Below are 26,484 nucleotides of genomic sequence, written 5' to 3'. Positions count from 1 at the left end.
TTGTGCTTTTCATCATAGAACCTCAGTACTGGAGCATGCATGATTAATGCCTTGAGCTCCTCAAACTCTTTCTGGTGACTACTGTTCCAACACCACTCTGTAGTTTTACACAGCAGCCTTCTCATCTGGCTCGAGTGAGTTGCCAGATTAGGTACAAATTTGTACAAATTTGCCCACATAGTTAACCATACCTAATAACCTCTGTACATTCTCTTGATCAGTAGGCGGTGGCATGTTCTTGATGGCTGTCACTTTGCTCTGGTCTATCTGAACACCTTCACGTGTTCGTTTTTCACCCAAGAAGGTTATTTCTGTCTTTCTGAATTCACATTTTGTCTGCGTTTAGCTTTAGCCCATTAGCTCTGGCTAGATCAAGTGCTGCTTTCAACCTGTTCTGCTCTTCAAGAGTCTGACCCCATATGAACACATCATCAATGGACACTGTGGTGTCTGGCACACTCTCAAATATCTGTTGGACTGTCCTATGAAAGACTGTGCCTGGTGTTGAAGTGAGACCAAACGGGAGCCTTTTAAATGAGTACCTACCAAAAGGAGTATTGAAAGTACAAAGCCTTGTACTCTCCATGTCTAGACTGATCTGGCATAACCCGGAGGAAGCGTCTAGCTGTGAGAAGTATTTATCCCCTGCTATGTTCTGAATATCTCCTTTCTGGTAGGCAGCTGACTGTTCACTTTTTACATACTTGTTTAACTCTTTTGGATCCATACAGTCTGAGAGTCGTCTCTCTTCTCAACTATTACTAGTGAGTGGACCCATTCAGTAGGCTCTTCTACTTTGTCTAGGATATCTAAGGACTCTAGCTTCAGTAGCTCTGCTTTTAGCTTGTCTCTTAGTGATAATGGTACCTTTCTAGGTGCATGGATCACTGGTCTGTTTGGCTGCTCTAACTCAATTCTGTGCTGCACCTTGAGTTTTCCTATTCCCTGAAAAACATCAGCATATGCATCCTCAACATTAGTCATTTCACCATTCACTGTATGAACCCGTTTCACTAGACACAGTAAGTTACATGACTTTAACCCAATGATGGGTGTTTTTTCTATGACAAACGGAACCTTGTGAGATTTATCATCTACCTTCAGCACCAATGTGCATGTCCCTAAAGTGGCAATTGCTTCACCACTGTAAGCTTTCAGTCTTACCACTGTTTTTACCTGTAACCGTAACAATTCAGTCTCTGGAATGATATTGACCTATGCTCCAGTGTCAAGTTTGAACACAATGTCAGTTTCATTAGTCTTGTAGGTAGCAGTCCAGTCCTCGTCTGGTCCTGCAAGCGCGACTGTTCCCACAAAGAGGTCACCCAAAGCCCCCTCACTGTACTCGTTGTCACCACTGTTGTCCTGGTCCACGTTGACACAGTGTACTGTATTTTCTTGTCTCTGCTGCCTGCATTTGAGTGTGAAGTGGTTCTTCACGCCACAGTTGTGACACTCTTTTCTATATTGCTGGGCACTGGCGAGGTCTGTGCTTTCCTCCGCAGTTGCCGCACTAGCGTTGGCTCTCTGAAGTGCACTGCTGACGGCGCTGTCCTTTGAAGTTAGCCATTTAGCTGTAGTTCTTCCTTTGATAATATACTCCACTTTGCATACTGTGTCGCTAAGAACATCACTGTCCATTGACTGTATGCGACTGTGTCACCTCTCTAGCTTGACACATTTGTATCACAGGAGGTTGGTGGCACCTTAATTGGGGAGGATGGGCTCGAGGTAATGGCTGGAGTGGGATGGTATCAAATACATCAAACACATGCGTTTGATGCCATTCCATTTACTCCGTTCCGGCCATTATCATGAGCCGTTCTCCCCTCAGCAGCCTCCACTGATTTGTATTGCTCTTTCTAGTGTCAATTTATTCTCACCAAGTAACTTCTCTCTCAGCCCCTTGTCTCTCACTCCCATGACAATTCTATCTCGTATCAGCGAGTCTGCAATTTGACAGAAATTACACTGACTGACATTTCAGTTTCAAGTCCATAATAAATCCCTCAACAGTCTGTTTCATTCTGACATCTACTGACAGTAATATTTTACTCGTTTTAAAAAGGTTGGATGGAAACCTGGTTAATGATTGTAAAATTACTTTATAAAAACATGAAAGAATTATCCCAACCAGTAATGCTGACTTCATAAAAAATTGCTGTCAGACAGTTTTGAAATATACTGAACAAAAATGTAAACGCAACATGTAAAGTGTTGGTCCCATGTTTCATGAGCTGAAATAAAAGATCCCAGAAATGTTCCATACGCACAAAAAGCTTATTTATCTTAAATTTTGTGCACAAATTTGTTTACATCCCTGTTAGTGAGCGTTTCTCCTTTGCCAAGATAATCCATCCACTTGATAGGTGTGGCATATCAAGAAGCTGATTAAACAGCATGATCATTACATAGGTGCACCTTGTGCTGGGGACAATAAAAGGCTACTCTAAAATGTGCAGTTTTGTCACACAACACAATGCCACAGATGTGTCAAGTTGAGGGAGTGTTCAATTGGCATGCTGACTGCAGGAATGTCCACCAGAGCGGTTGCCAGAGAATTTAATGTCAATTCAATGCCGCCTCCAACATAGTTTTAGAGAATTTGGCAGTACGTCCAACCGGCCTCAGAACTGCAGACCACGTGTATGGCGTCGTGTGGGCGAGCGGAGTGCCCCGTGGTGGCGGTGGGGTTATGGTATGGGCAGGCATAAGTTACGGACAACGACCACAATTGCATTTTATCGATGGCAATTTGAATGCACAGAGATACCGTGACAAGATCCTGAGGTCCATTGTCATGCCATTCATTCGCCGCCATCACCTCATGTTTCAGCATGATAATGCACAGCCCCATGTCGCAAGGATCTGTACACAATTCCTGGAAGCTGAAAATTTCCCATTTCTTCTATGGCCTGCATACTCACCAGACATGTCACCCATTTGACATGTTTGGGATGCTCTAGATCGACGTGTATGACAACGTGTTCCAGTTCCCGCCAATATCCTGGAACTTCGCACAGCCATTGAAGAGTGGGACAACATTCCACAATCAACTCTATGCGAAGGAGATGTGTCGCGCTACAAGAGGCAAATGGTGGTCACACCAGATACTGACTGGTTTTCTGATCCACGGCAACTTTTTTTTTTTAAAGGTATCTGTGACCAACAAATGCATATCTGTATTCCCAGTCATGTGAAATCCATAGATTAGAGCCTAATGAATTTATTTCAATTGACTGATTTCCTTATATGAACTGTAACTCAGTAAAATCTTTGAAATTGCTGCATGTTGTGTTTATATTTTTGTTCATTATACCTAGTGTTTATTAATAATTGAAGTTTCAACTGATATGATTTAATGTTCTATTGTAATGTCAATAAATCTGGAATGTTAGTATTTGAAAGGATTTTTCCATCCCAAACCCATAAGAAATTCATAACAGACATTTGCATAGTTGAAGATTTTATTTGTATGAGGAAACTGGAACCAATGGCTCTAAAACAATGTTTAAAGAGTCCTGACAATGTTAGAAGAGCAAACATTGGCAAACTTAAAAAGGGGGTAAAACCCAATCATGACTTTTCTCAATTTGATTACAAAAAAACCTGCAAATAATACAAAAAGAAATCAAGTCTTCATAGTAGGTGAAAAAACTAAATCCACGAGGCGCAAATATTCTTTTCTTAACCAAGCCCTCAAAAGAGACCATTAATAATATTAATATTAACATCAATTAAAAAAAAATACAAGTTAAAAAGAGTCTCAAATCTCTAGCAGCAGTGATAGTGGCTGAAGTGAATTTGAGCAACGGGTATGGGATGGGTGTTGGGCGACCATTTCAGACAGTTTATGCGGAGAGGTCGCTGCTGTTGAAGCGCTCTTGGTCGTAGACCTCCGCGATGACCTTGCGACCCCCGAACCAGCGGTCGTTGAGTGCCTGGATGGCCTTGTTCATCTCCGAGGCCATGGAGAACTCCACAAAGATCTTGACGATGATCTCGGCATCTTCCTCCTCGCCCTGCTTCTCCTGGTAGATGATGACCCGGTTGACGGCACCAAACTTGCCACACTCCTCGGTTACCTCACCCTCCAGGTCGTCATCGATGTCCTCCGGCCCCACCATGTTCCGTAACACCATCACCGTAGACTGGGGAGGAGCGTGACAACATGTCAAAAAATATCTACTTTTCAGTGAAAGTACTGCACATTTTGTGAAATGTATGCCATGAAACAAGGCAAATATCACAGAAGCAAACTGGTGAGCATGGAAACACGTTTATAAATCGGTGTGAAGTGCAAGAAAACATTTATTTGCATCCTGTCCCATCGTTTTCTATACGTTCTGCACCTGTGTTACACAAAAACCTGCCCCTGATATTCACACCTATACTCAATACAATACATTGAATTTAACTTCATACTGTATAATAGAATAGGCTACTGCAGAAAATGGCTGATTTGCTCATATCCAAAGGCCTATAAAACTATATGAAACCATCTTTAGCCTACTTTACACCTTAGACCAGGGGTGCAACTTTGGTTTTAGAAGTGGGGGGGACATAACCCTTTTCAAAAACAGCCTACCCGATCAATTAAACAAACAGAAGACTCATCAGTGTCCGCACACCCCAGCTCGTCATCACGGCTAAATTCTATTTTTAAACTGATGGAGATGCGCAAAAAGAGTGGACGGAGACAAGCAGGTGAGTAATGGCTGGTAGGATGCACCGGGCTGATCACATCTGTCACGCGTGATATTGGATGAAGCACTCATTCTGATGACTCTGTTTGATATTCTCTTTGTAGAACGCGCGTAGGGATGCATTCTGTCCTCAGTCAATTATTCCGATATGAGAAGCATATTCTTCGGATCTACACAATTCACGTGGATGGCCTATTTTGAGATCAAAGCGGCAAATGTCTTCATGTCTGGTCTTACCTCTGATTTCCTCAGCAGTTTCTGCATGACCATGTGTCTGGCGCTGCTGCCTGAGATGCTCATGTTTTCTTGGTCGCTCAACATCTCCTGGCCTGTCCCGTCCTGCAGCTTCTCCTTCTCCTCTTGCTTCTTCTTCTGCAGCTCTTGCAGGGAGGGGTTGGGTTGGGCTGGGTTGGTGATCACGGGCGGCGAGGCCAGCACAGGGTTGACCAGGCCCACCTGGGGCAGGACTGGCAGGGTAGGACGCACTGGCGTCACACCTACAGGGACATGAGAGGGACATTTACATGCGTCAGCCATACAAATATGCACAGAGTACACCAAATATTAGGAACACCTTCCTAATATTGAGTTGCACCCTCCTCCCCCCTTTTGCCCTCAGAACAGCCTCAATTCGCCGGGGCATGGACTTTACAATGGGTCGAAAGAATCCCACAGGGATGCTGGCCCATGTTGACTCCAATGCTTCCCACAGTTGTGTCATGTTGGCTGGATATCCTTTGGGTGGTGGACCATTCTTGATACACACAGGAAACTGTTGAGAGTGAAAAACCCAGCAGCATTGCAGTTCTTGACACAAACCGGTGCGCCTGGCACCTCCTACCATACCCTGTTTAAAGGCACTTACATATTTTGTCTTGCCCATTCACCCACTGAATGGCATATACACAATCCATGGCTCAAATGTCTCAGGGCTTAAAAATCCTTCTTTAACCTGTCTCCTCCCCTTCATCTACACTGATTGAAGTGGATTTAACAAGTGACATCAATAAGGGATCATAGCTTTCACCTGGATTCACCTGGTCAGTCTGTCATGGAAACAGCAGGTGTTCTTAATGTTTTGTATACTCAGTGTTAGGGCTGACCCCATTTAGTCGACTGGTCGATTGTTTGGTCGATAAGCTGTTGGTCGACGATAATATTTTAGCCGAGCTGTTGCAAAAAAAAAGTAATAATTATGGCACGTCTTGATTGACGCCTGTCTCAGTGGACTAAACCATTGCGGAGGCCGTGGGGATGGCAGACCAGTATCACCAGTAGCATATTTACTGTTAATTCCCATCATTTCTAATCTACAATGTTTGTTTACCGTAATTTCTGTTGATGCATTCAATATATTAATATTACAGTCTTTTGCCGTTCTCATTGTCAGAGTGGACACGTTTGCAGAGTGCACAATCTAGGCTACACTTGTGAGAAACAAGTTTTGGTTTATTTCATTCCATTTACGAGTTGTCAATTTATTCATTGTGTTTTGTTTGGAGTTCTCCTGTCAATGTTGAGTAAGGACGCGCACCTGATTACGCATAGAAGTAGGCCTAGGCTACCTGGCCTGCGCGCAAATGTAGGCTTATAAATGTGCACATTTACTGATAGTATTTCTGACTGTAATTTTTCTTCACCTCAAACAGCAAGTAAACTAAGTCTGTTTTTACATCCATTGAGAATGACAATAGTTCCTCAATGTAGCCTATTTGAAAAATCATTCCAGCTCTCTCCCTTTTGATAACCACTCAGCTTGAAAAGGGGGAAAAGTCCTAAAATAGGACTACCTGATTACTTCTTATACCTTGCGCAAATAGCCTACAGCTGTGTCTGTCTGGATCTCACTAGCACTGGAAACTGAGGGTCCAATTTATTTCTACAATGTTGCAAGTTTGTTAGTGCAAGCTTCAGGCTGGACCAAGTTGATAGTTGATACAATGTTTCAAGTTTCTTGCAGACAGGCCATGCGTAGCCAATGTGATTTATTTTTATCAGGATATTTTCTACCTGCAGGCTGCAATGTTTTTATTTGTAGGCTATTTTTACATAGTTGGCAATCGCAATATAAGTTACTTTTAGATTTGAATAATTTTCATTTAGATTTAGATATAATTTTTATTAAATCACACAAATGATTTTGAGATATGACTTTATTATAAAATAAATTAAACTGTTCCATGAAAATATGCATATGAAAATCATAACTGGCACGCAGATCAGTAGAAATTGTAAGATAAGTTGGCACTCCAAATGGAAAAGGTTACCGACCCATGGTGTAGCAACTTTAGGAGCATAATGGCAGAATCTGCGAATGCCAGCAGCAGCAGCGGGAGGTGGTGGTTCGGGAACAGGTTTTTTTCTTCTGGTTAGGCTAGCTTGATATCTATCTCCCTCTTGAGTCATTTGTGTGTCTTAATTATTTAATCAAAGTGTGCTTAAAACACCAGACAAGCTCAATAGCCTACATATAGTTGATTTTATTCAAACACATAGGGTGTGTCTATATTGAAAAATAGACGTTTGAAAATGTAGACCAGTCAATTGGTCGAAAAAAACGACGAGTCATGGTAGACTTCATTGATATAGTTTCTATGAGACATGCTTTGCCCTTCATAGGAGTGAAATCCTCTGTTGCAATTCCCTTGTTTCTCTTATCGGTCTCATGTCAACCTACTTGTAGTCAAGATTTTATAACACAATTTAATGACCAGGTTCAGATGGAAAAAAACGACAACCTGGTTAACTAGATAATCCCTCAACACTGTTGCATTGAGTAGACAAGAGACACACTTTAAATCATTCAAACGATCCTCTTATTCTCTAAAAGATTCAAACAGACCTAAGTGAGTGTGTAAGTCAGTGGACAATACCCTTCGTACTCACACATCTCAATACACACCTGTGATCATTCCGGGGGCCTGGGCAGCCATGACTGCCTGAGGGATGCCCATTTGTCCCATAGAACCCATTTGGCTCATCTGGTTTGCCCCGGCCATCGCCCCCAAGATGGACGCCCCGGTCACAGCCTCCTTGAGAGAGGGGCGCGACGCATTAGCAGGAAAACACAGTGAGGTGGCACAGTCAGACTTCATACAGCATGTATAGTGTTCTACTCTGCATCTCACCTGTCCTCAAGGCTCGTCACCGATTAAACAGATTTTTTAAAAAGTATTATCATAGTACTTCAAATGACAAAAGCAAGGGCCAGTCACAGGATATACTTTTTAGAGATCTTTCCCTTTCAATATGATTCGATACGCATCTAGATACATGGGCTCCGATACAGGAATGATACGTTTTAGTTTGAAATGATTCAGTGCAATTCGGTTTGATTAGAGATCGAATCGATGCGATTTGGTTCGATGCACTAACATTTGTTGCATAAACACTAGGGCCGGGACCAGTACCGCAATACTCGTTAGTATAGTGGCAAGGAAACAAAACACAAAGTGGATTTAACTTCTTTAGGTAAACAGCCCTAATGTTGGAAACAAAGATCATTATGTTGTCATCGAGTCACGTTTATTTCCCAAGCTATAGCACACAATATTTTACATACAGCAGGTTTTTAAAGGACAAAATAATTTGGTCTGTTTTGTGTAAAAAAATGTGGCATGGAAAAAACATTTGGTCTCATCTAATATTTCGGTTTGACTCGGGTCACAAAAAATGAAATGAAATTGAGCAATATACCACATTACTTATTGCTAATACATTGCTTGTTTTAAAAACATTACAAAGCATGGTCATAATTGTTTTAGTCTTTTAATGTAATTTAATGTAAAATCTGAGTGGCTGGTAGATTTTTCATCTACCTGCCACAGTGGCTGGTGGGCCAAAAAGTTTTTTTTAGGCCATGCCAGGCACACCAGGTGGGTGGAATTAATTATCAGGTAGAACAGAAAACCAGCAGGCTCCGGACCTCCTAGGGTAAGAGTTGAATACCCTTGGTCTATAGTATATGTACTACTGCATGTAGAGCTGAGCCATAAGGGAGACTAGGCATCTACCACTATCATATGTTTTTGTCCCCCCACGTTGGTTCTGAAATCACCATCACACACTAAGTAACTTGTCATTTTTGCAGATTAAGTATTTGAGCTAGTAATGTATCAATATTGATTGTTTACAAATTAGCTATGACATAGCCAATGAATATATAGCACAACTTTGGATTTCACCCCATCTCAAAATCAAATGGCTTTGACCGTTTGGAAGTTTTTACAGCGTGATCTTCTCGCGCTTTGACCACGCATTGAGCCTCGCAAAACTGATTGCGTTCCACGTTATGAAAATTATCAACTTTATATCTAAAAATGACCATATACACTGCTCTTTTAAGAAAAACTACCAAAACTATTGCTGAATAAAATCTATTGTAAGCCCTGTTCAGCTGGTGTAGCCAGATGAGAGTTGTCTCCGGTAGCTTCCTTTTACTACGGTAAAAAACGTTTTAAACAGTGCATAGATAACAATAACCTAGCAAATGACATAGGTTGTCACTCAACTAATAAAGCCTAATATCACGCAAGCCATTTTAGCATTTGAATGCTGAAGGTGCCGCACAGATGTGCAAGGAACAGGCTGCCTACTTCAGGTTGATCAGTGCGCGAAGCTGGGCACAGTGCGCAGTTTGACTAGGCTACTGATATTGCCTGGGGTTGTTCGGCCTGCAAAATGACTTGTAGATAAATGTCTGTCAACAGTTACATGCAGTTCGACACTGAAGGAAAGGAAGCATCAGTTGTCGCAAAATATTAGGTATTTTCGGAAGGTAGAAAGAAATTTATATGAAGGGAGAAAAAAAACGAACTGGCAATTCGTATCGTTTGAATCGATTTTCTGACTGATGCATGCTACATTTGGATAGGTTTGGGGTCGGCAGACGGATGCACTGATATCTTAAACATCAGATTCAGGGACAAATGCGAATCGATGAATCGTTACATCCCTAATACTTTTGCAACTGTAGGTTGAGCTCACATCACAACACAAGCAGATATGGCACAGCACATTTTGTTAGCAAACACACAGCAGTAGAATACTTTATATTGCCCTGCAAGGGTTATGCATTATCAATTCATCAAATACTATATCAAATTCTAGAACTGCAGGGCACATCAAAATATACACTGTGTACAAAACATTAAGAACACCTTCCTATACTGAGATGCACCACCCCCATTTCGCCTCAGAAAAGCCTCAATTCGTCGGGGCATGGACTCTACAAGGTGTCGAAAGCGTTCCACATGGATGCTGGCCCATGTTGACTCCAATGTTTCCCACAGTTGTGTCAAGTTGGCTGGATGTCCTTTAGGTGGTGGACCATTCTTGATACACATGGGAAACTGTTGAGCAAGAAAAACCCAGCAGCGTTGCAGTTCTTGACACAAACCGCTGCACTTGGCACCTACTACCATACCCCGTTCAAAGGCACTTCAATATTTTGTCCATTCACCAACTGAATGGCACACATACACAATCCATGTCTCAATTGTCTCAAGGCTTAAAAATCCTTCTTTAACCGGTCTCATCATCAATAAGAGAACATAGCTTTCACCTGCTCAGTCTATATCATGGAAAGAGCATTCTTAATATTTTGTACACTCAGTGTATGTTACTTAAAGCACACAGAAAATAGAATAGTAAGCTTTATATACAAATTATATTTCTATCTTTAGTATATTAAAACTTTACTGAGCACATTTTGAATTATGGTCACACCTAGCTACCTACAGTGAGGGAAAAAAGTATTTGATCCCCTGCTGATTTTGTACGTTTGCCCACTGACAAAGAAATGATCAGTCTATAATTTTAATGGTAGGTTTATTTGAACAGTGAGAGAGAATAACAAAAAAATCCAGAAAAACTCATGTAAAAAATGTTATAAATTGATTTGCATTTTAATGAGGGAAATAAACATTTGACCCCCTCTCAATCAGAAAGATTTCTGGCTCCCATGTGTCTTTTATACAGGTAACGAGCTGAGATTAGGAGCACACTCTTAAAGGGATTGCTCCTAATCTCAGCTTGTTACCTGTATAAAAGACACCTGTCCACAGAAGCAATCAATCAATCAGATTCCAAACTCTCCACCATGGCCAAGACCAAAGAGCTCTCCAAGGATGTCAGGGACAAGATTATAGACCTACACAAGGCTGGAATGGGCTACAAGACCATCGCCAAGCAGCTTGGTGAGAAGGTGACAACAGTTGGTGTGATTATTCGCAAATGGAAGAAACACAAAAGAACTGTCAATCTCCCTCGGCCTGGGGCTCCATGCAAGATCTCACCTTGTGGAGTTGCAATGAACATGAAAACAGTGAGGAATCAGCCCAGAACTACACGGGAGGATCTTGTCAATGATCTCAAGGCAGCTGGGACCATATTCACCAAGAAAACAATTGCTAACACACTACGCCGTGAAGGACTGAAATCCTGCAGCGCCCGCAAGGTCCCCCTGCTCAAGAAAGCACATATACAGGGCCATCTGAAGTTTGCCAATGAACACCTGAATGATTCAGAGGAGAACTGGGTGAAAGTGTTGTGGTCAGATGAGACCAAAATGGAGCTCTTTGGCATCAACTCAACTCGCCGTGTTTGGAGGAGGAGGAATGCTGCCTATGACCCCAAGAATACCATCCCCACCGTCAAACATGGAGGTGGAAACATTATGCTTTGGGGGTGTTTTTCTGCTAAGGGGACAGGACAACTTCTCCGCATCAAAGGGACGATGGACGGGGCCATGTACCGTCAAATCTTGGGTGAGAACCTCCTTCCCTCAGCCAGGGCATTGAAAATGGGTCGTGGATGGGTATTCCAGCATGACAATGACCCAAAACACACGGCCAAGGCAACAAAGGAGTGGCTCAAGAAGAAGCACATTAAGGTCCTGGAGTGGCCTATCCAGTCTCCAGACCTTAATCCCATAGAAAATCTGTGGAGGGAGCTGAAGGTTCGAGTTGCCAAACGTCAGCCTCAAAACCTTAATGACTTGGAGAAGATCTGCAAAGAGGAGTGGAACAAAATCCATCCTGAGATGTGTGCAAATCTGGTGGCCAACTACAAGAAACGTTTGACCTCTGTGATTGCCAACAAGGGTTTTGCCACCAAGTACTAAGTCATGTTTTGCAGAAGGGTCAAATACTTATTTCCCTCATTAAAATGCAAATCAATTTATAACATTTTTGACATGTGTTTCTCTGGATTTTTTTGTTGTTATTCTGTCTCTCACTGTTCAAATAAACCTACCATTAAAATTATAGACCGTTCATGTCTTTGTCAGTGGGCAAACGTACAAAATCAGCAGGGGATCAAATACTTTCTTCCCTCACTGTATATCAGAGGTATATTTACCTGGAAGGCCAATAGATCCCTTTGGAAGGGAATCATACTTGCCTGGGCCGTTATCTTAGCGGTGGCTGCTGCAGCAGCCACGGCTGCAGCGGGCGGCAGGCCACCAGGCTGGGTGGGGGTCAGCATGGGCATGGGAGGGGTCACAGCCTTGCCCACCCGCAGGTACTGGCCCCCTAGGTCAAACAGGTTCATGGAGGACACTGCGTCCAGGGACGACTGGGGCTTGTCATACTCTGCCAGGGAGAGAGGGAGGGGGGAGGAGTTAGGAGGAGGACAAACACACAGAAACAGCACATCCTGAGGGCCGCCACCCGCCAGGGGCCCCTCTGCTCACCGACGAAGCCAAAGCTCTTGTGTCTTCCCGTGGTGGGGTCCCTGGCTAACGTGCAGGACTTGATCCTCCCGAAGGCCTCAAAGACGCTCTTGATGTCCTCGTCTGAGAGGTCGGGGTGGACGGAAGCAACGTAGATCCGGTTGTAGGCGCGTGCCTCCTCTGCCAGCTGGTCGATGATGGGTTGCGCCTGACCAATGTTACCTGGCCGCCCCACCTACAGCACAGATACCAGCACAGGGCCAATGAGTGGGGTGTCACAGCCACTGACCAAGCAACGCAACACCTCGAGCTCCAAAACCACTTAACGCCTTCAACTCGGGGCAATGCAATTATGTTGCTTTTCGAACTGTAACACCAGCGTTACACGAGTGTATACTCACTTATGGTATACTAGGGAATCGGTGTTTCCATAGCTAGGGCTGACAGTGAAGCATGTGAAGAGCAGACTCAACAACTCTGCATAATCAAAACAGTTGCTAAAGTTCACAGTTAGCCATTGTTATGTAAATGCCAGCTGAAAAGTACCAGTGGCCTGGCTTTGGCCCCAAGTCAGAGCAGGTCCGCCGGAGCCATGGCCCAGTAAGACACGGGTGCCGGCCCGCGTAGATGGACACAGAAAAGTCTGAGCCTTTGGGGTAAATCCTGTATGGAAATGCTCTATTAGAGATCTAAAGGAACCGCTTTCTCTTTGTAATTGCAGCCTAATGTATTCTTAGCCAAGTCCACCAGGGCTTAGGCTAAGGTAATACGAGTGATATGAAATGTAAGACAACCTGCACTATAGTCTAGAGACAATGCCTTCTATTGACACACTATTTTCTTGCACACTCACTTTTTTTCTTTCTAGACTATGAAAACATACCAACAACTTAATCACTTCAAAGTCGTCACCTGAAATGGACTATAGCGAAGATCACATAAAAAAACAATCTGAAAAGAAATCATGAAACTAAAAAGAAGATTATAGCATATCTGAAATTCATGAAGATAATTATACTGTAAAAGCTGCTACTGAAACTTGTTCACTCACACAGGCATTTTTGACCAACACTAAAAGAAAGGCCTGTTCAGACTGCCTTAAGCCAGGGCTGCAGCTGAGGATCAACTAGTGGAAATAGCTATAAATTAACAAGACCTGTGAATGGCACTACACTGTCAACGACGGAAATGTCTCAGAGGTATCTCCTCTAACAACTGTCATCTATAGGCTAGTGTTTGGAGCTTCTCTATGAGCGGCTATGTAGTATATGATCTGTGCTCCAGGTGGGGCGGCCAAGCGACACCAACCAGGCGCAGCCCATCATCAGCACATCTCGGACACAGAGCAACGCATCATCACACGCTGCCCGGGCCTCCTAGAGGAACTGGTCACTAAAACAATGTGGTGATGACATCATGGAAGCAGAAGACAGCACAGACATTCACAAAAACACACCCGCGCACACACAAACACGTGCGCACACACAAAACACACACGCACCCATACACACACACCTTTAAATGAATGGACATACATACAAGCAAAGAAAGACAAAGAAATGAGTGGCTTTAGATACACTTCTATACAGAATTACAGATACTACCAATTAGTGATTCACACAGAAATAGCTCAGTTACACACAAGGAGCGAAATGACAAAAGGGGACGTCCAAACTGTCTCCATGCATCCTCAATAGAAATTAAAAGATAAAAAGGTTAAAAAGATGATAGCAGGAGCACCCCTCTTTCCAGGGGTATAGGGAGGGGGTTCTGAGAGGTCCACTTCCACTGGGCAGGACAGGCTGCCTCTCCAGGCCACTCACCTTGATGTTCCTGCCCCCGAGCATAACCGAGTTCATCTGCTCCAGAGCCAGCTGTGCAGCCTCCGGGATCTCATACTCCACAAAGGCAAAGCCCTGCACACAGACAGACATAGACCCATGGGACAACAGTTCAGTGCATTACAGAAACGAGCATGCCAAATTCTCCGGTTGTGATTCAAACATTTCATTGATATGATGAATCCTATTGCAATGCTGTGTGACGATGTAGTTTGAGCGTGCTCTATAAACTGACCTTGTGCTTCATTGTAACGGAGTCCCATGACATGTCAATGCTCTTGATGGGGCCGAAGGGGGCAAAGGCCTGTCTGATGGTGTCCTCCCCGAGCTCATAGTATATGGAGCCCACATATACCCGGCACATGATGGCTAGAGCCCGCTGCCGCTGAGCCGCCACCTGGTAACCACGGAGAAAAACACACCATGATGCTTAGGGGGCCAAATAAAGAAAGAACACACAAAATCAATCTAGATGTGTATGGGTAAATTTATATTTTTTCATTATGTAAATCACTGGGAATATTTGTAATTCTCTATTGTGTTTGCTTTTCCCAAAAACAGATGTACAGGCCAATGTCAGGGATGGATGCAATCTGGGCATATACAACATAAAAGAGTACTGAAAAATGGATGTGACTATTGCTATCTATACTGAACAAAAATATAAACGCAACATGCAACAATTTCAAAGATTACAGTTCATATAAGGATATCAGTCAATTTAAATAAATTAGGCCCTAATCTATGGATTTCATGACTGGGCAGGGGCACAGCCATGGGGGGGCCTGGGAGGGCATAGGCCCACCCACTGGGGAGCCAGGCCCAGCCAATCAGAATGGGTTTTCCAGAAATACTCCTTAGTTTCATTAGCTGTCCGGGTGGCTGGTCTCAGACGATCTCACAGGTGAAGAAGCCGGATGTGGAGGTCCTGGGCTGGCGTGGTTACACGTGCTCTGCGGTTGTAGGCCGGTTGGACGTACTGCCAAATTCTCTAAAACGACGTTGGAGGCAGCAACAGCTCTGGTGGACATTCCTGCAGTCAGCATGCCAATTGCACGCTCCCTCAAATCTTGAGACATCTGTGGCATTGTGTTGTGTGACAAAACTAAACATTTTAGAGTGACCTTTTATTGTGTCCAGCACAAGGTGCACCTGTGTAATGATCATGCTTTTTAATCAGCTTCTTGATATGCCACACCTGTCAGGTGGATACATTATTTTAGCAAAGGAGAAATGCTCACTACAGGGATGTAAACAACATTTGAAAGAAATAAGCTTTTTTAGCTCATGAAACATGGGACCAACACTTTACATGTTGCGTTTATATTTTTGTTCAGTATATAACAAAATATATCAACCATTTTGTAAATGCAGGAACTTACACAGCTACATAACTTTTAAAAATCTGTATCATTACTGCATTTATATGGGTGAAAGCACTAGAGGTGATGGGCATGCATGCCCCTCGCTAATATTTAGCCCCTGAAACTGACCTGTAGTCCAGGGGTGCATATAAGATGACATTTCAACATGGAGAACAAACAAAATCAACTCCTACATGTAAAAGTATTTGCCCCCTTTCTGATTTTCTCTATTTTTGATACTGAATGTTATCAGATCTTCAACCAAAACCTAATATTAGATAAAGGGAACCTGAGTTTACAAATAACAAAAAAAAAAAAAAAGTATACTTAACTTTGTTCATGAAATATGTAATTGTTGTGTTATTTGTTCACTCAGGTTCCCTTTATCTAATATTAGGTTTTGGTTGAAGATCTGAAAACATTCAGTATCAAAAATATGCAAAAGTAGAGAACATTAAGGGAGCAAGTACTTTTTCACAGCACTGTGTATCAGTTGAAAAGCATCCATACAAAGATAAAAAGCCTGAGGAAAGCATTTTACACTTACGTCTCTAAGGGGAGGGAGGGACGGGTAATCACTGAAAGCAGTTAACTGGTTCCTTTTACTCAAGCATAGCTGCTTTATCACCCGCAAGCAAACTAGTAACAGCCTAATCTATTACATAAGAGAAAAGTGATTTCCTATTTTACAACATAAAATTTGAGATTGCCAATTAGGGATTCCTGTTTGAGAAGAACTCTCATTTTAGTTATTGAAAAAGACTGCTAACCCTCTTTAGCCCCATACCAAAGCTGGATTTCTCAGCTTCAATCAATGCAAAGTAACATTATATTTATAAAGAAGACATGAACTTCCCTGCATTGATATTCTCAACCACCTTTACATAGCGATTTCAGGCTATAGTGCAAAAAGCCATAATAAATGTCCTGCTAAAAATCCCCTAATGGAGGTTTGTATTGTGCTCAAATACAATACATGGCCAGAAGTATGTGGACACCTGTTCGCCGAACATCTCATTCGAAAATCATGGGCATTAATATGGAGTTGGTCCCCCCTTTGCTGCTATAACAGCCTCCACTCTTCTGGAAAGGCTTTCCACTAGATGTTGGAACATTGCTGTTGGGACTTGCTTCCATTCAGCCACAAGAGCATTGGTGAGGTCGGGCACTGATGTTGGCCAATTAGGGCTGGCTCGCAGTCGGCGTTCAAATTCATCCCAAAGGTGTTCGATCGGGTTGAGGTCAGTGTTCTGTGCAGGCCAGTCAAGTTCTTCCACACCGATCTCGACAAACCATTTCTGTATGGCCCTCGCTTTGTGCAGAAACACGAAAGGGCCTTACCCAAAATATTGCCACAAAGTTGGAAGCACAGAATCGTCTAGAATGTAATTGTATACTGTAGCGTTAATATTTCCCTTCACTGGAACTAAGGGGCCTAGCCCGAACCATGAAAAACAGCCCAAGATCATTATTCCTCCTTCCCTAAACTTTACAGTTGGCACTATGCATTCGGGCAGGTAGCGTTCTCCTGGCATCCGCCAAACCCAGATTCGTCCATCGGACTGCCAGATGGTGAAACGTGATTCATTACTCCAGAGAATGCGTTTCCACTGCTGCAGAGTCCAATGGTGGCGAGCTTTACACCACTCCAGCCGACGCTTGGCATTGCGCATGGTGACCTTAGGCTTGGTACAGCTGCTCGACGAACAGTTCTTGTGTGGACGTTGCTTCCAGATGCAGTTTGGAACTCGGTAGTGAGTATTCCGAGGACAGACATTTTTACGCGCTTCCGCACTCGGCGGTCCCGTTCTGTGAGCTGGTGTGGCCTACCACTTTGCGGCTGAGCCGTTGTTGCTCCTAGACTTTTCCACTTCCCAATAACAGCACTTACAGTTGACCGGGGCAACTCTAACAGGGCAGAAATTTGGCGAACTGACTTGTTGGAAAGGTGGCATCCTATGACGGTGCCACGTTGAAAGTCACTGAGCTCTTCAGTACGGGCCATTCTACTGCCAATGTTTGTCTATGGAGATTGCATGGCTGTGTGCTCGATTTTATACACCTGTAATGGGTGTGGCTGAAATAGCCAGACCCACTAATTTGAAGGGGTGTCCACACTTTTCACCATGTAGTGTATATGAATTCATACAAATCCCAAATTTTCATTATGAATCTCTTTCAGTTTAAAAAACATAGACTAACAGCTGTTGCCACTAGCTGAAGTACTTCAGGGCATTTCTTCTGAAATAGAGCAGTGGGCATACAGACACAAGGCTTCATTAAAGGTGCAATATGCAGAACTCGCTACACCATTTCCTGGTTGCAAAAATTCTAATAGTTCGCATAATTTCGGTTTGTGTGACAAAACAAGCAATGTATAGTGTAGAGAATCATTGTACCATCTAAACTGCTGTGAAATATAAAAATATTATATTTTCAGCTGTTTGAAGCTGGTGTACAAAACTGAAAGTAAAAGATGCAAAAACTAAACTTAAGAATGGGAAGCATAGAAATAGTGCACATAGAACAGATCTACCGCTTCTTAGACTTGTTTTCAATGAGAATGACAGATGTATAACTCACATTTATATATGAATTTGGCCGGGTCACCAAAAAAAGTTACATTTTGCAGCTTTAACCAGACTGAATTAAGCAGACACAGCACATTGTATAAAAACTTGTCCCTCATAATTATAATATTAATAACCATGTCTTCTTTTGAAATATGAGTTATTTGGTCAGCTGCAATGGCTAGGATGGAGCCCAGAGTGGCCGATCAAAAAAGGGTAACAGTCCTTTTTATCATGAATGCGGACAGAGAAAAAAGTGTAATATCTATTGACCGATTGTAAAGGTGAGAGAGGATCTCCAAAGCCCATTGTCACTGCTGCCATCTGAAAGACAGTAAAGATGAAAAAGGTACTGAAAAGTAGGTTAGATATATCTTTAAGCTTTGCTTTTTTAAATGTTCTTCCTTTGCTATACATCAGCTTTTCGACACACACATTACACACTCCCCATAAAAAGCTTTCCCGACTGATTTTGACTTTCCCTCTGCAGACCCACCCACTTCAATCTGCCCCAAAACCATTTCACAATATCACCCCCACAATCAAAACCCCTATGTGAAAACAAGTGCAAAGCATTCAACATGTTTATCAAAGTCTTCATGTTGATCTTCTCCAGCTGAAATAAAATAGGCAGAAGCAAGAGGACACCCATCCTATCATCGTAGGCAGACAAATATACTTTATATGCTGTGCTGCTATGTTTTGTCCTACTAAACAATAAAAGTAATGTTTCATACCTACAAAGCTCCCAGGGCAGATAGTAATTCGATATGACTATGTGACAATCTTGCTAATGGCCCCAGTTACTCTTAGATATGAGCCTATAATTAAGTGCCTGTGGTTGGTGTTAAGAGATAAGAACATATGGTCAATGGCATGTCAAGTTCAGTTGCAGTTGTAAGAGTATATCATTCTGCACATCTCACCTGTAAGTTGGTAAGCTGTTGCTGCTGATGAGCAATGGTCTGCTTCACTAAGACACTCTTAATGCTCTGCTCCATGGCATACTTCTTTGCCTGAAGAAAAGTCAGAGTGAGAGAATAAAGGAACCGCAGGCAAACTGACTAATGTTGAAACATGATGTATACACCTCTATTTAGTCATGTATATGTAGTAGGCTCACCCTTTGTAGTGCCTCCTGCTGCTCTGGGGTGAGAGGCGGCAGGCCAAGCTTTGCGCCTGTGCCCTGTCCATTCTCCATCATCAGAGCTGTCCCTCCCTGAAGAACCACAGCATTGAAAATACATGAATATGCATGTGAGCATCCTCAGGAGACATTGACACTTATTAATTGGAGAAATGAATAACACTTGTTGTGCCGTGCACTGCACATTTGGTAGGCTACATCTCTCGCTTCTCCTATGATCATATTAAGGATAATTTAGGTATAGATTGGGAATCATCACAGTGCATTTATCGTACTGTGCCTTCAGCACAAAATCAAAGACCAGTCACCAGTGATTGGGACGCTCAAGACAAGCGTGCGAAGAAAAGAGCTCCTTACCTACAACCTGCTAAACGCTGGAACCACAGAGGCAGGATAACCCCGGGGGGGAAGAGTGAATGGGAAGCCTTAACAATTCAAAAAAGTCTGAGAGAGAGAAAATGCCTTCAGACTAACATGATAGCAGCTGCAAGGCGGTAAACTTGGTATTGCTTTATTTACACCAAATGTTTACCAAGCTAGCTAATTTCCTACAAACTTAGCTTGCTAATTTGCTAACTAGATAGCTATGTAGCTAGTTAGTTACTAGTAGGGGTGTAACGGAACACGTATTCGTTCGGGGAACTCTGTTCGTTCCGCACTGTGAACACAAATAAATACGTTAAAAATATATACATTTACAAAATAAAAAAATAGGCCTAGAGTAAATCTGAGCTGTATTCACAATTAAAATCTTAATTGGCGCATTTCAAACTGTCCTTTTGTGAGGCGCAGCCGGGAACTAGTTCTGTACGATGGAGGATCCTCCATCATCGTTTAAATCTCCAGTTTGGGAAAATGTTGGCTTCCCAATAGATTACAACAGCGATGGACAGAGAGTTGTGGATTAAACTATAACAGTATGTCGCCACACTCAACGAGAATAGCCTATGCAGCTGTTGACACATTTACGCTGACATCATCCCAGTATACTGGAGCAAGACAGAAACGCAAAGAAACGCCACATCGCCTCCCTTCTGCATTCAAGCAGCCCGGCCAAATACATTGCAAGAGCGATAGGTGAGCTATGTTTATAGTTTTTAGTCTTTGGTTTATAGCCGCGGATATGCGCCCATTCTCAGTGGTTGAGAATAGGGGGTGGCATTTTAATTTAACGGGACATTTGAGAAATTGACCAGTAAACCTGATTAGGGCATCCACCCACGGTGCTTAGAATGACAGAAATCACATTTAGATTATGGTAATTCATATTAACAGAAGATGCAAGTCGAGGATGCAACGATTTGCAGTCCTTCTTACCTATTTCTGTTGGGCACTTTGAAGATGTTAGAATAACTGTCCACATTTACCTTTCCACAGCCAACAAGACGAGTAACTAACAGCAAAATCACTAGGCCATGTCAATCTACTATCCCCCATAGTAGAAAAGTGTACCTATTTACCTACAGCTTGTCGAGAAAGAAATAGCCTATTCCAAACAGACTGGGACAATAGATCCCTAATTCATACAACTAGTAGGCCTAGGCTACGTAAAACAGCAATGAGTCTGATGCAACAAATCAGAACATTTACATTTACATTTTAGTCATTTAGCAGACGCTCTTATCCAGAGCTACTTACAGTTTAGTGAATACACTTTTTTTTTTTTATACTGGCCCCCCGTGGGAATCGACCCCACAACCCTGGCATTGCAAACGCCATGCTCTATCAACTGAGCTACATCCCTGCCGGCCATTCCCTCCCCTACCCTGGACGACGCTGGGCCAATTGTGCGCCGCCCATGAGTCTCCCGGTCGCGGCCGGCTGCGACAGAGCCTGGATTCGACCCAGGATCTCTAGTGGCACAGTTAGCACTGCGATGCAGTGTTGATAAACTATTATTTCTTCACATTATAAGCACAGCAATAGGCTACGTGCGTATGTTCCTTCCACAATGCAATTAGCGGGAAAACACTTAGTCAAAAGCGCACCGCACACGCGAGCAGTTTCATGTGACAGATGAAAATATCTGTTAGAAATTTAGAAAGAGAGGAGATCTAATATGCAACAACTAGCATGGGATGCTAATATGGCTAATATTGTCCCTTTGGCTACTGGACAATGAAAGAAAGTTGATATAAAATAATTGCCTCCACGGATATGGTCTGAATTTCGCTAGGCTACTTAGAAGCAAGGTAAGACATGCCTCACAATATGTAGTAAAACGTTCAGGTTTCAAACAATTAAGTATTTTCAAAATGCATAATGCCTCCAGCTCATTGCAAAGTGGTGTGACGAGCTGATGAAGCCTGCCTTCCGTTTAGTTGTTCTACAAATGTTGGGCTATATGTTTTGATTTTTTAAATACATTCTAAGGCTGCATGATGCGACTCTAATGATGATTTGAAAAAAGTCACTTGAAAGGCATGAGTTCTGCTTTGTTTTTTTGCGCAGGCTGTACACACTTCATCAGTCTCTCATTCACAATTTGATAAGCACTTGATAATGACTCTAATTTCCCAGTGGCATCCCCTTGTGGTCGTAATGCACCCAAAAAAATCCATGCCTTTTGCGGCCAGTGGCCGTTGTTCCTTTCTCCCAGAGTGCTGCATGCTCCGAAGCACCTCTCACTCACATGGCTCTCCATCACATGATCGGATCTTTCTCACAGGCTACAAGTGAAGACAGACACTTCGGGGTGGCAACAACGTGCGTCCTTATCCAATTCCGAGGTGCATATTGAATACATTGGAAGAACTGTCCACAAGATCAGAAGGCCTAATGAACAGCAAAAGGACTAGCCTATGTCAATCTACTATCCCCCAATGTACAAAAGTTGACCTATTCTATTCGGTGCGAGAAATAAATATTCCAAACATAGTCTGGGACAGTTGTGGGATGCGATAGATCCCAAATTAATACAACCACTAGCATCAAAAAATATTTTTTACGCAATGAGGCTGACGCAACAGATCAGAACGTTTAGCTTAGAATGTGATAAACTATTAAGCTATTTCTTCACATAAGCGCAGGAATGCGCACACGTCAGTAGGCTATAAACGTGAATGTTCCATTAGCAGGAAAACACCATTATCAAAAGTGACAACAAATCCGATTATGCATGTAATGCTTTTATTATAAAGGTGCATTTTTATGGTGAAAATTATCTTCACCAAACTTGAAACTCACTCGCTGCTTATGTATGCCAGTTAGGCTCTACACCCCTTGTAAAGCGGATGAATGTGCTTAATTTTAAGGAGTTATTTTGCAACTAGTTGTGATACAAACCTTACTAAAACATATAGGTCTACGGGCTAGGCTACATGAGGTGTGTGACTATGATCAGAAAAAGTTGCCCGAAAAAGGGCTTGTTTTTTGCCTTATGCTGGGCATCATTCACAAGTGATAGGCTAATATTGTCAACCATCAGACTATTCTTGATTTAATCTTGTCTTTACATATACTAAAGAATATGTGTGAAATATGTTTTGATTTAGAATGGACCATTATCATGCACCTGTCTCAAAACAGGGACAGGGGAAAAAACACATCTATGCACTTAAATAGCGAATGGAGGACACTTTTCCCATTATTCATTTTCATGCCAGCCAGGTAGGCTATACTCCAGTTGTAAAGAGAAGCAATGTGCTAAATATTAGGAAAGTTGATAAATAAATATAGTAGGCCTAGCCTATAGAAAGCTGATGGGATCCTCCTCTTATTTTCCTCCCGCGTTTCTTAACACCCGCCCGATTAACCCGGTAGCCAGCCGCACCAATGTGCCGGAGGAAACACCGTTCAGCTGATGAACGAAGTCAGCCTGCAGGCGTCCGGCCCCCCACAAGGAGTTGCTAGAGCGCGATGAGCCAAGTAAAGCCCACCCGGCCAAACCCTCCCCTAACCCAGACGACGCTGGGTCAATTGTGCGCCGCCCTACGGGACTCCTGGTCACAGCCGGTTGTGACACAGCCCGGGATCGAACCCGGGTCTGTAGTGACGCCTCAAGCACTGCGATGCAGTGCCTTAGACCGCTGCGCCACTCGGTAGGCTTTCCAAACTATTCTAATAAAGTGTTGGTCCCAAAGTTGCAGCTTTTAAATGGGAATAATTATGAAAGTCAGAATCTATGCTATTCTCATTCACATATTTATTTTGCATGACAAATATTATAAGCCACAAGAAGTGAAATTGAGCAAACAATACCAAGATTGAAAAATCTAATGAGTCAAAATAAAAAAACTTAGGCTACAGCTGAGGAAAGCTTATGAATGAGCTGTGTAGTTGGCCTAGGCCTATTTCCATATTATTCTAACAATGTGCAACCTACCTACAACGCATTTAGTAGCCTAGGCCAATAAGAGAGGAGGATGAGGAAACAATGTGAATCAGTTTATAATGATCCAGTTCTGAGGCCAGCAGAGTCGCTCTGGAGCCCATTATGATTTTCAACCCATCACAAGACACACAGCCAGGAAGGCTCTGTGGCAGTGTCGCTCGCTCCATCTGCACGCTTAGTCACACACAGAGCCAGATAGGCTAATACACTTTCGTGCCACAGCTCCACCAGTGGAATAGGCTATTCAAAAAGATTTGGCTCCACTAAATATATTTTGCCAATATCATGATTCCTCTCGTCCCTCCCGTAGCATGCCAGCCAAATGCGTAGCAGTCCTTTACATTATTTTGGATGGCTGCTAGGGGGCGACAATATCGTCTATGTATGGAAAAGCCCCTCCTATGTACTTCACCCTTTTGGCCGATGGTGTTATGGACCTTTTTTTGTTGTTGGAACAAGTGACTTCAGCTTTTGGACAAGTAATAAAATCTGTCCTACTTGTCCCAAGAACAAATGGCTAAAAAAGCTGATGTCAAGCCCTGACGCTTACTTAACAGTGACAGCCCATCACGTTACCCCAGAGTGGGAGATGTACCTTGCAACTGACACGCGCCGTTTTATGAGTCACGAGTGCGCATCTGGCACTGAAGGAGGCAGTGTCATGGTGCGTTCTCGAAGATGGAAGTGGGAATTTACCACATACGACGGGGAAAAATCCACTTGAATGGACCTCCAACAAATTCCTATTGGGAAACTCGTCTATCATACTGAGCACCCACTTCTCCCACATGGTGACCTCTGATGTCACCTACTAAGGAAACGGCCTCTAACAGCATTGTCTGTAGTTAAGTGCACCAAAACATTATTTATAAAAAGCAATCTATTCATGTGGTTTTTTAACTCTATAATTTGTTTACAATAATTAAAGTTGTACTTTTAGTTTATGGTTGGCGCAGCTTGTTAACCATTAACCAATGGGCATTTCTGGAGTTCAAATCACATGAATGCATCCAACTCGTATTTATGACTTCACAACTCGTATATTCCCACCTCCATCATGGTTACAAACGCAGCATCAGAATGGAAACTTCAGAGGCCCAACATAACAATCCTGTCACAACAGACATTGGCAGGAACATTGTGAATGGCATTTAATTTTCCCGCTGTACCGAAACGGTGACCACAAAACCGCAATAATACGTACCCAACCGTGGGTTTGGTGAACCGTTACACCCCTAGTTACTAGATAATGTGAAGTATAAGCATAGACTCAAGTAATACGGTTGCTAGTTAGCTAAATTGCTACACTTGAGTGGAGCTCAATCGTAACGTTAGGCTAGTTGAGGCGAGCTAACGTAGCTAGCTAACTTGGTCGTTGCATCTTATTTAACATAGTTAGCTAGCATATCACTATTTTCAATCATGCATTGTAATTCCAACAAGGCAATCTAACATACTAGCATCTCTACCAGTGAGCTTGCTATTGGTTTATTTTTGTAGCTAGCTAGCATTAGTCAGGAGCCAATTGTCGCAGGAGTTAGCTAACTTAGCTAGCTATTTAATAAAGGCCGCATGCCTAAATTCAGGTTTTGTGAATTAAACGTGGTTCACCAGAATAAACCAATCATTCCTACAAGAGATGTAGGTGCACAACTATTTGAGAAACAGGACGGGGACAACAATAACTGAGTTCATATTTAACTTATTTAGCAAGCTATTTACCGCAATCTCCGTCACCGCCATGAAGCACACCTACTTGAATAGGCTCTCCACCAGTTTGCGAGTGCCGCGAGACTTGCAGGACAAACACTAAACTTGAGACCGGCGAAAGAACGTCGCGAGAGCTTGATCTCAGGTCAGTCTTCGGGTGTTCAGGCACAGTTCATGGTTGCCAAGTTTGGTATTGTAGTTTTTTTTTGTTGCGCATTTTCTTTGACTAGAGTAGACATGTGCTTGGAATTACACTGTAGGTTGATGTAGCCATACGATTGCTTTACATTCATAGATTGTATGTTTGTCATATTCAGGAAAGATTTAAAGGGGCAATCTGCATATTCAAATTATAACAAAGGCGATACCCCGCCAAATAGCTGAGGGATGGGGCTGGAGAAATGTAACCATTCTCAAATTCATAGACAGAGCTATGGATACAAGGACTGACCATCCCTCAGACTTAAGGTTTTAACCATGTTTTGGGTTCTGATGGGGTAAGACAATTGAACTAAGCTCATAAGGCAAGTTATATTCTTAAAGAAAAATTTGGAAAAACCTATTTCATAAGTATGACCTCCCCCTGGGCACTGTCTGTCTGCTGAGAGGCCCCTCGAACTGAAATTACCAGCTTGACTTTTGAATACAAATGGTTACTTCTCTGTGTCTTAAAGTTGAAATGTTTGTCAGGACCCCAAGACCAATAATATATATATACAGTTGAAGTCGGTAGTTAAATATGTATGTGTATCTATATATAAATATGTGTAAATATATATTATGTAAATATATATATATATATATGTACATATATTATGTAAATATATATTTACGTAAATATACATATACATAAATATACAGTGAGGGAAAAAAGTATTTGATCCCCTGCTGATTTTGTACGTTTGCCCACTGACAAAGAAATGATCAGTCTATAATTTTAATGGTAGGTTTATTTGAACAGTGAGAGACAGAATAACAACAGCAAAATCCAGAAAAACGCATGTCAAAAACGTTATATATTGATTTGCATTTAAATGAGGGAAATACGTATTTGACCCCTCTGCAAAACATGACTTAGTACTTGGTGGCAAAACCCTTGTTGGGAATCACAGGAGGTCAGACGTTTCTTCCCCGGGACCAC

At 42.6% G+C, this 26,484-nt stretch overlaps 1 protein-coding gene across 4 annotated transcripts; it reads right to left on the bottom strand.

The window, feature by feature from the left end:
- Positions 1–3,449: 3,449 nt before the first annotated feature.
- Positions 3,450–25,442, bottom strand: LOC121550046 (poly(U)-binding-splicing factor PUF60-like). Of its 4 annotated transcripts, none has more exons than XM_041862130.1 (12): positions 25,356–25,442; positions 19,658–19,744; positions 19,277–19,372; positions 19,080–19,169; positions 18,427–18,477; positions 14,455–14,616; positions 14,202–14,294; positions 12,400–12,613; positions 12,066–12,298; positions 7,609–7,738; positions 4,944–5,203; positions 3,450–4,151 (listed from the first exon to the last, which is right to left on the bottom strand). In XM_041862130.1, exons 3-12 carry the CDS (start codon positions 19,355–19,357, stop codon positions 3,852–3,854), a joined length of 1,614 nt encoding a protein of 537 aa, XP_041718064.1. In that variant the 5' UTR covers positions 19,358–19,372; positions 19,658–19,744; positions 25,356–25,442; the 3' UTR covers positions 3,450–3,851. The 4 variants fall into 4 exon arrangements, with proteins under 4 accessions (XP_041718064.1, XP_041718065.1, XP_041718063.1 ...); XM_041862131.1 differs by having other exon boundaries at positions 19,658–19,674; positions 25,356–25,393; XM_041862129.1 differs by lacking the exon at positions 19,658–19,744 and having other exon boundaries at positions 25,356–25,440.
- Positions 25,443–26,484: the final 1,042 nt, after the last annotated feature.

Source organism: Coregonus clupeaformis, chromosome 34, assembly GCF_020615455.1.
Source record: "Coregonus clupeaformis isolate EN_2021a chromosome 34, ASM2061545v1, whole genome shotgun sequence".
In the NCBI taxonomy this organism is placed as follows: Eukaryota; Metazoa; Chordata; class Actinopteri; order Salmoniformes; family Salmonidae; genus Coregonus; species Coregonus clupeaformis.
The sequence above is the reverse complement of the archived record's forward strand: the minus strand, read 5'-3'. Positions and strand labels throughout refer to the sequence as shown.

Bases quoted from the DNA above. Each gene is read 5' to 3' on its own strand.
- LOC121550046 (XM_041862129.1), bottom strand. From the start codon at position 25,376: ATGGCGGTGACGGAGATTGCG. The intron at 12,614-14,201 runs GTGAGTGGCCTG...TCTGTGCTGTAG, and splicing joins TCGGGGGCAGGAACATCAAG to GTGGGGCGGCCAGGTAACAT. The intron at 4,152-4,943 runs GTAAGACCAGAC...GCTCCTCCCCAG, and splicing joins AACTGCTGAGGAAATCAGAG to TCTACGGTGATGGTGTTACG.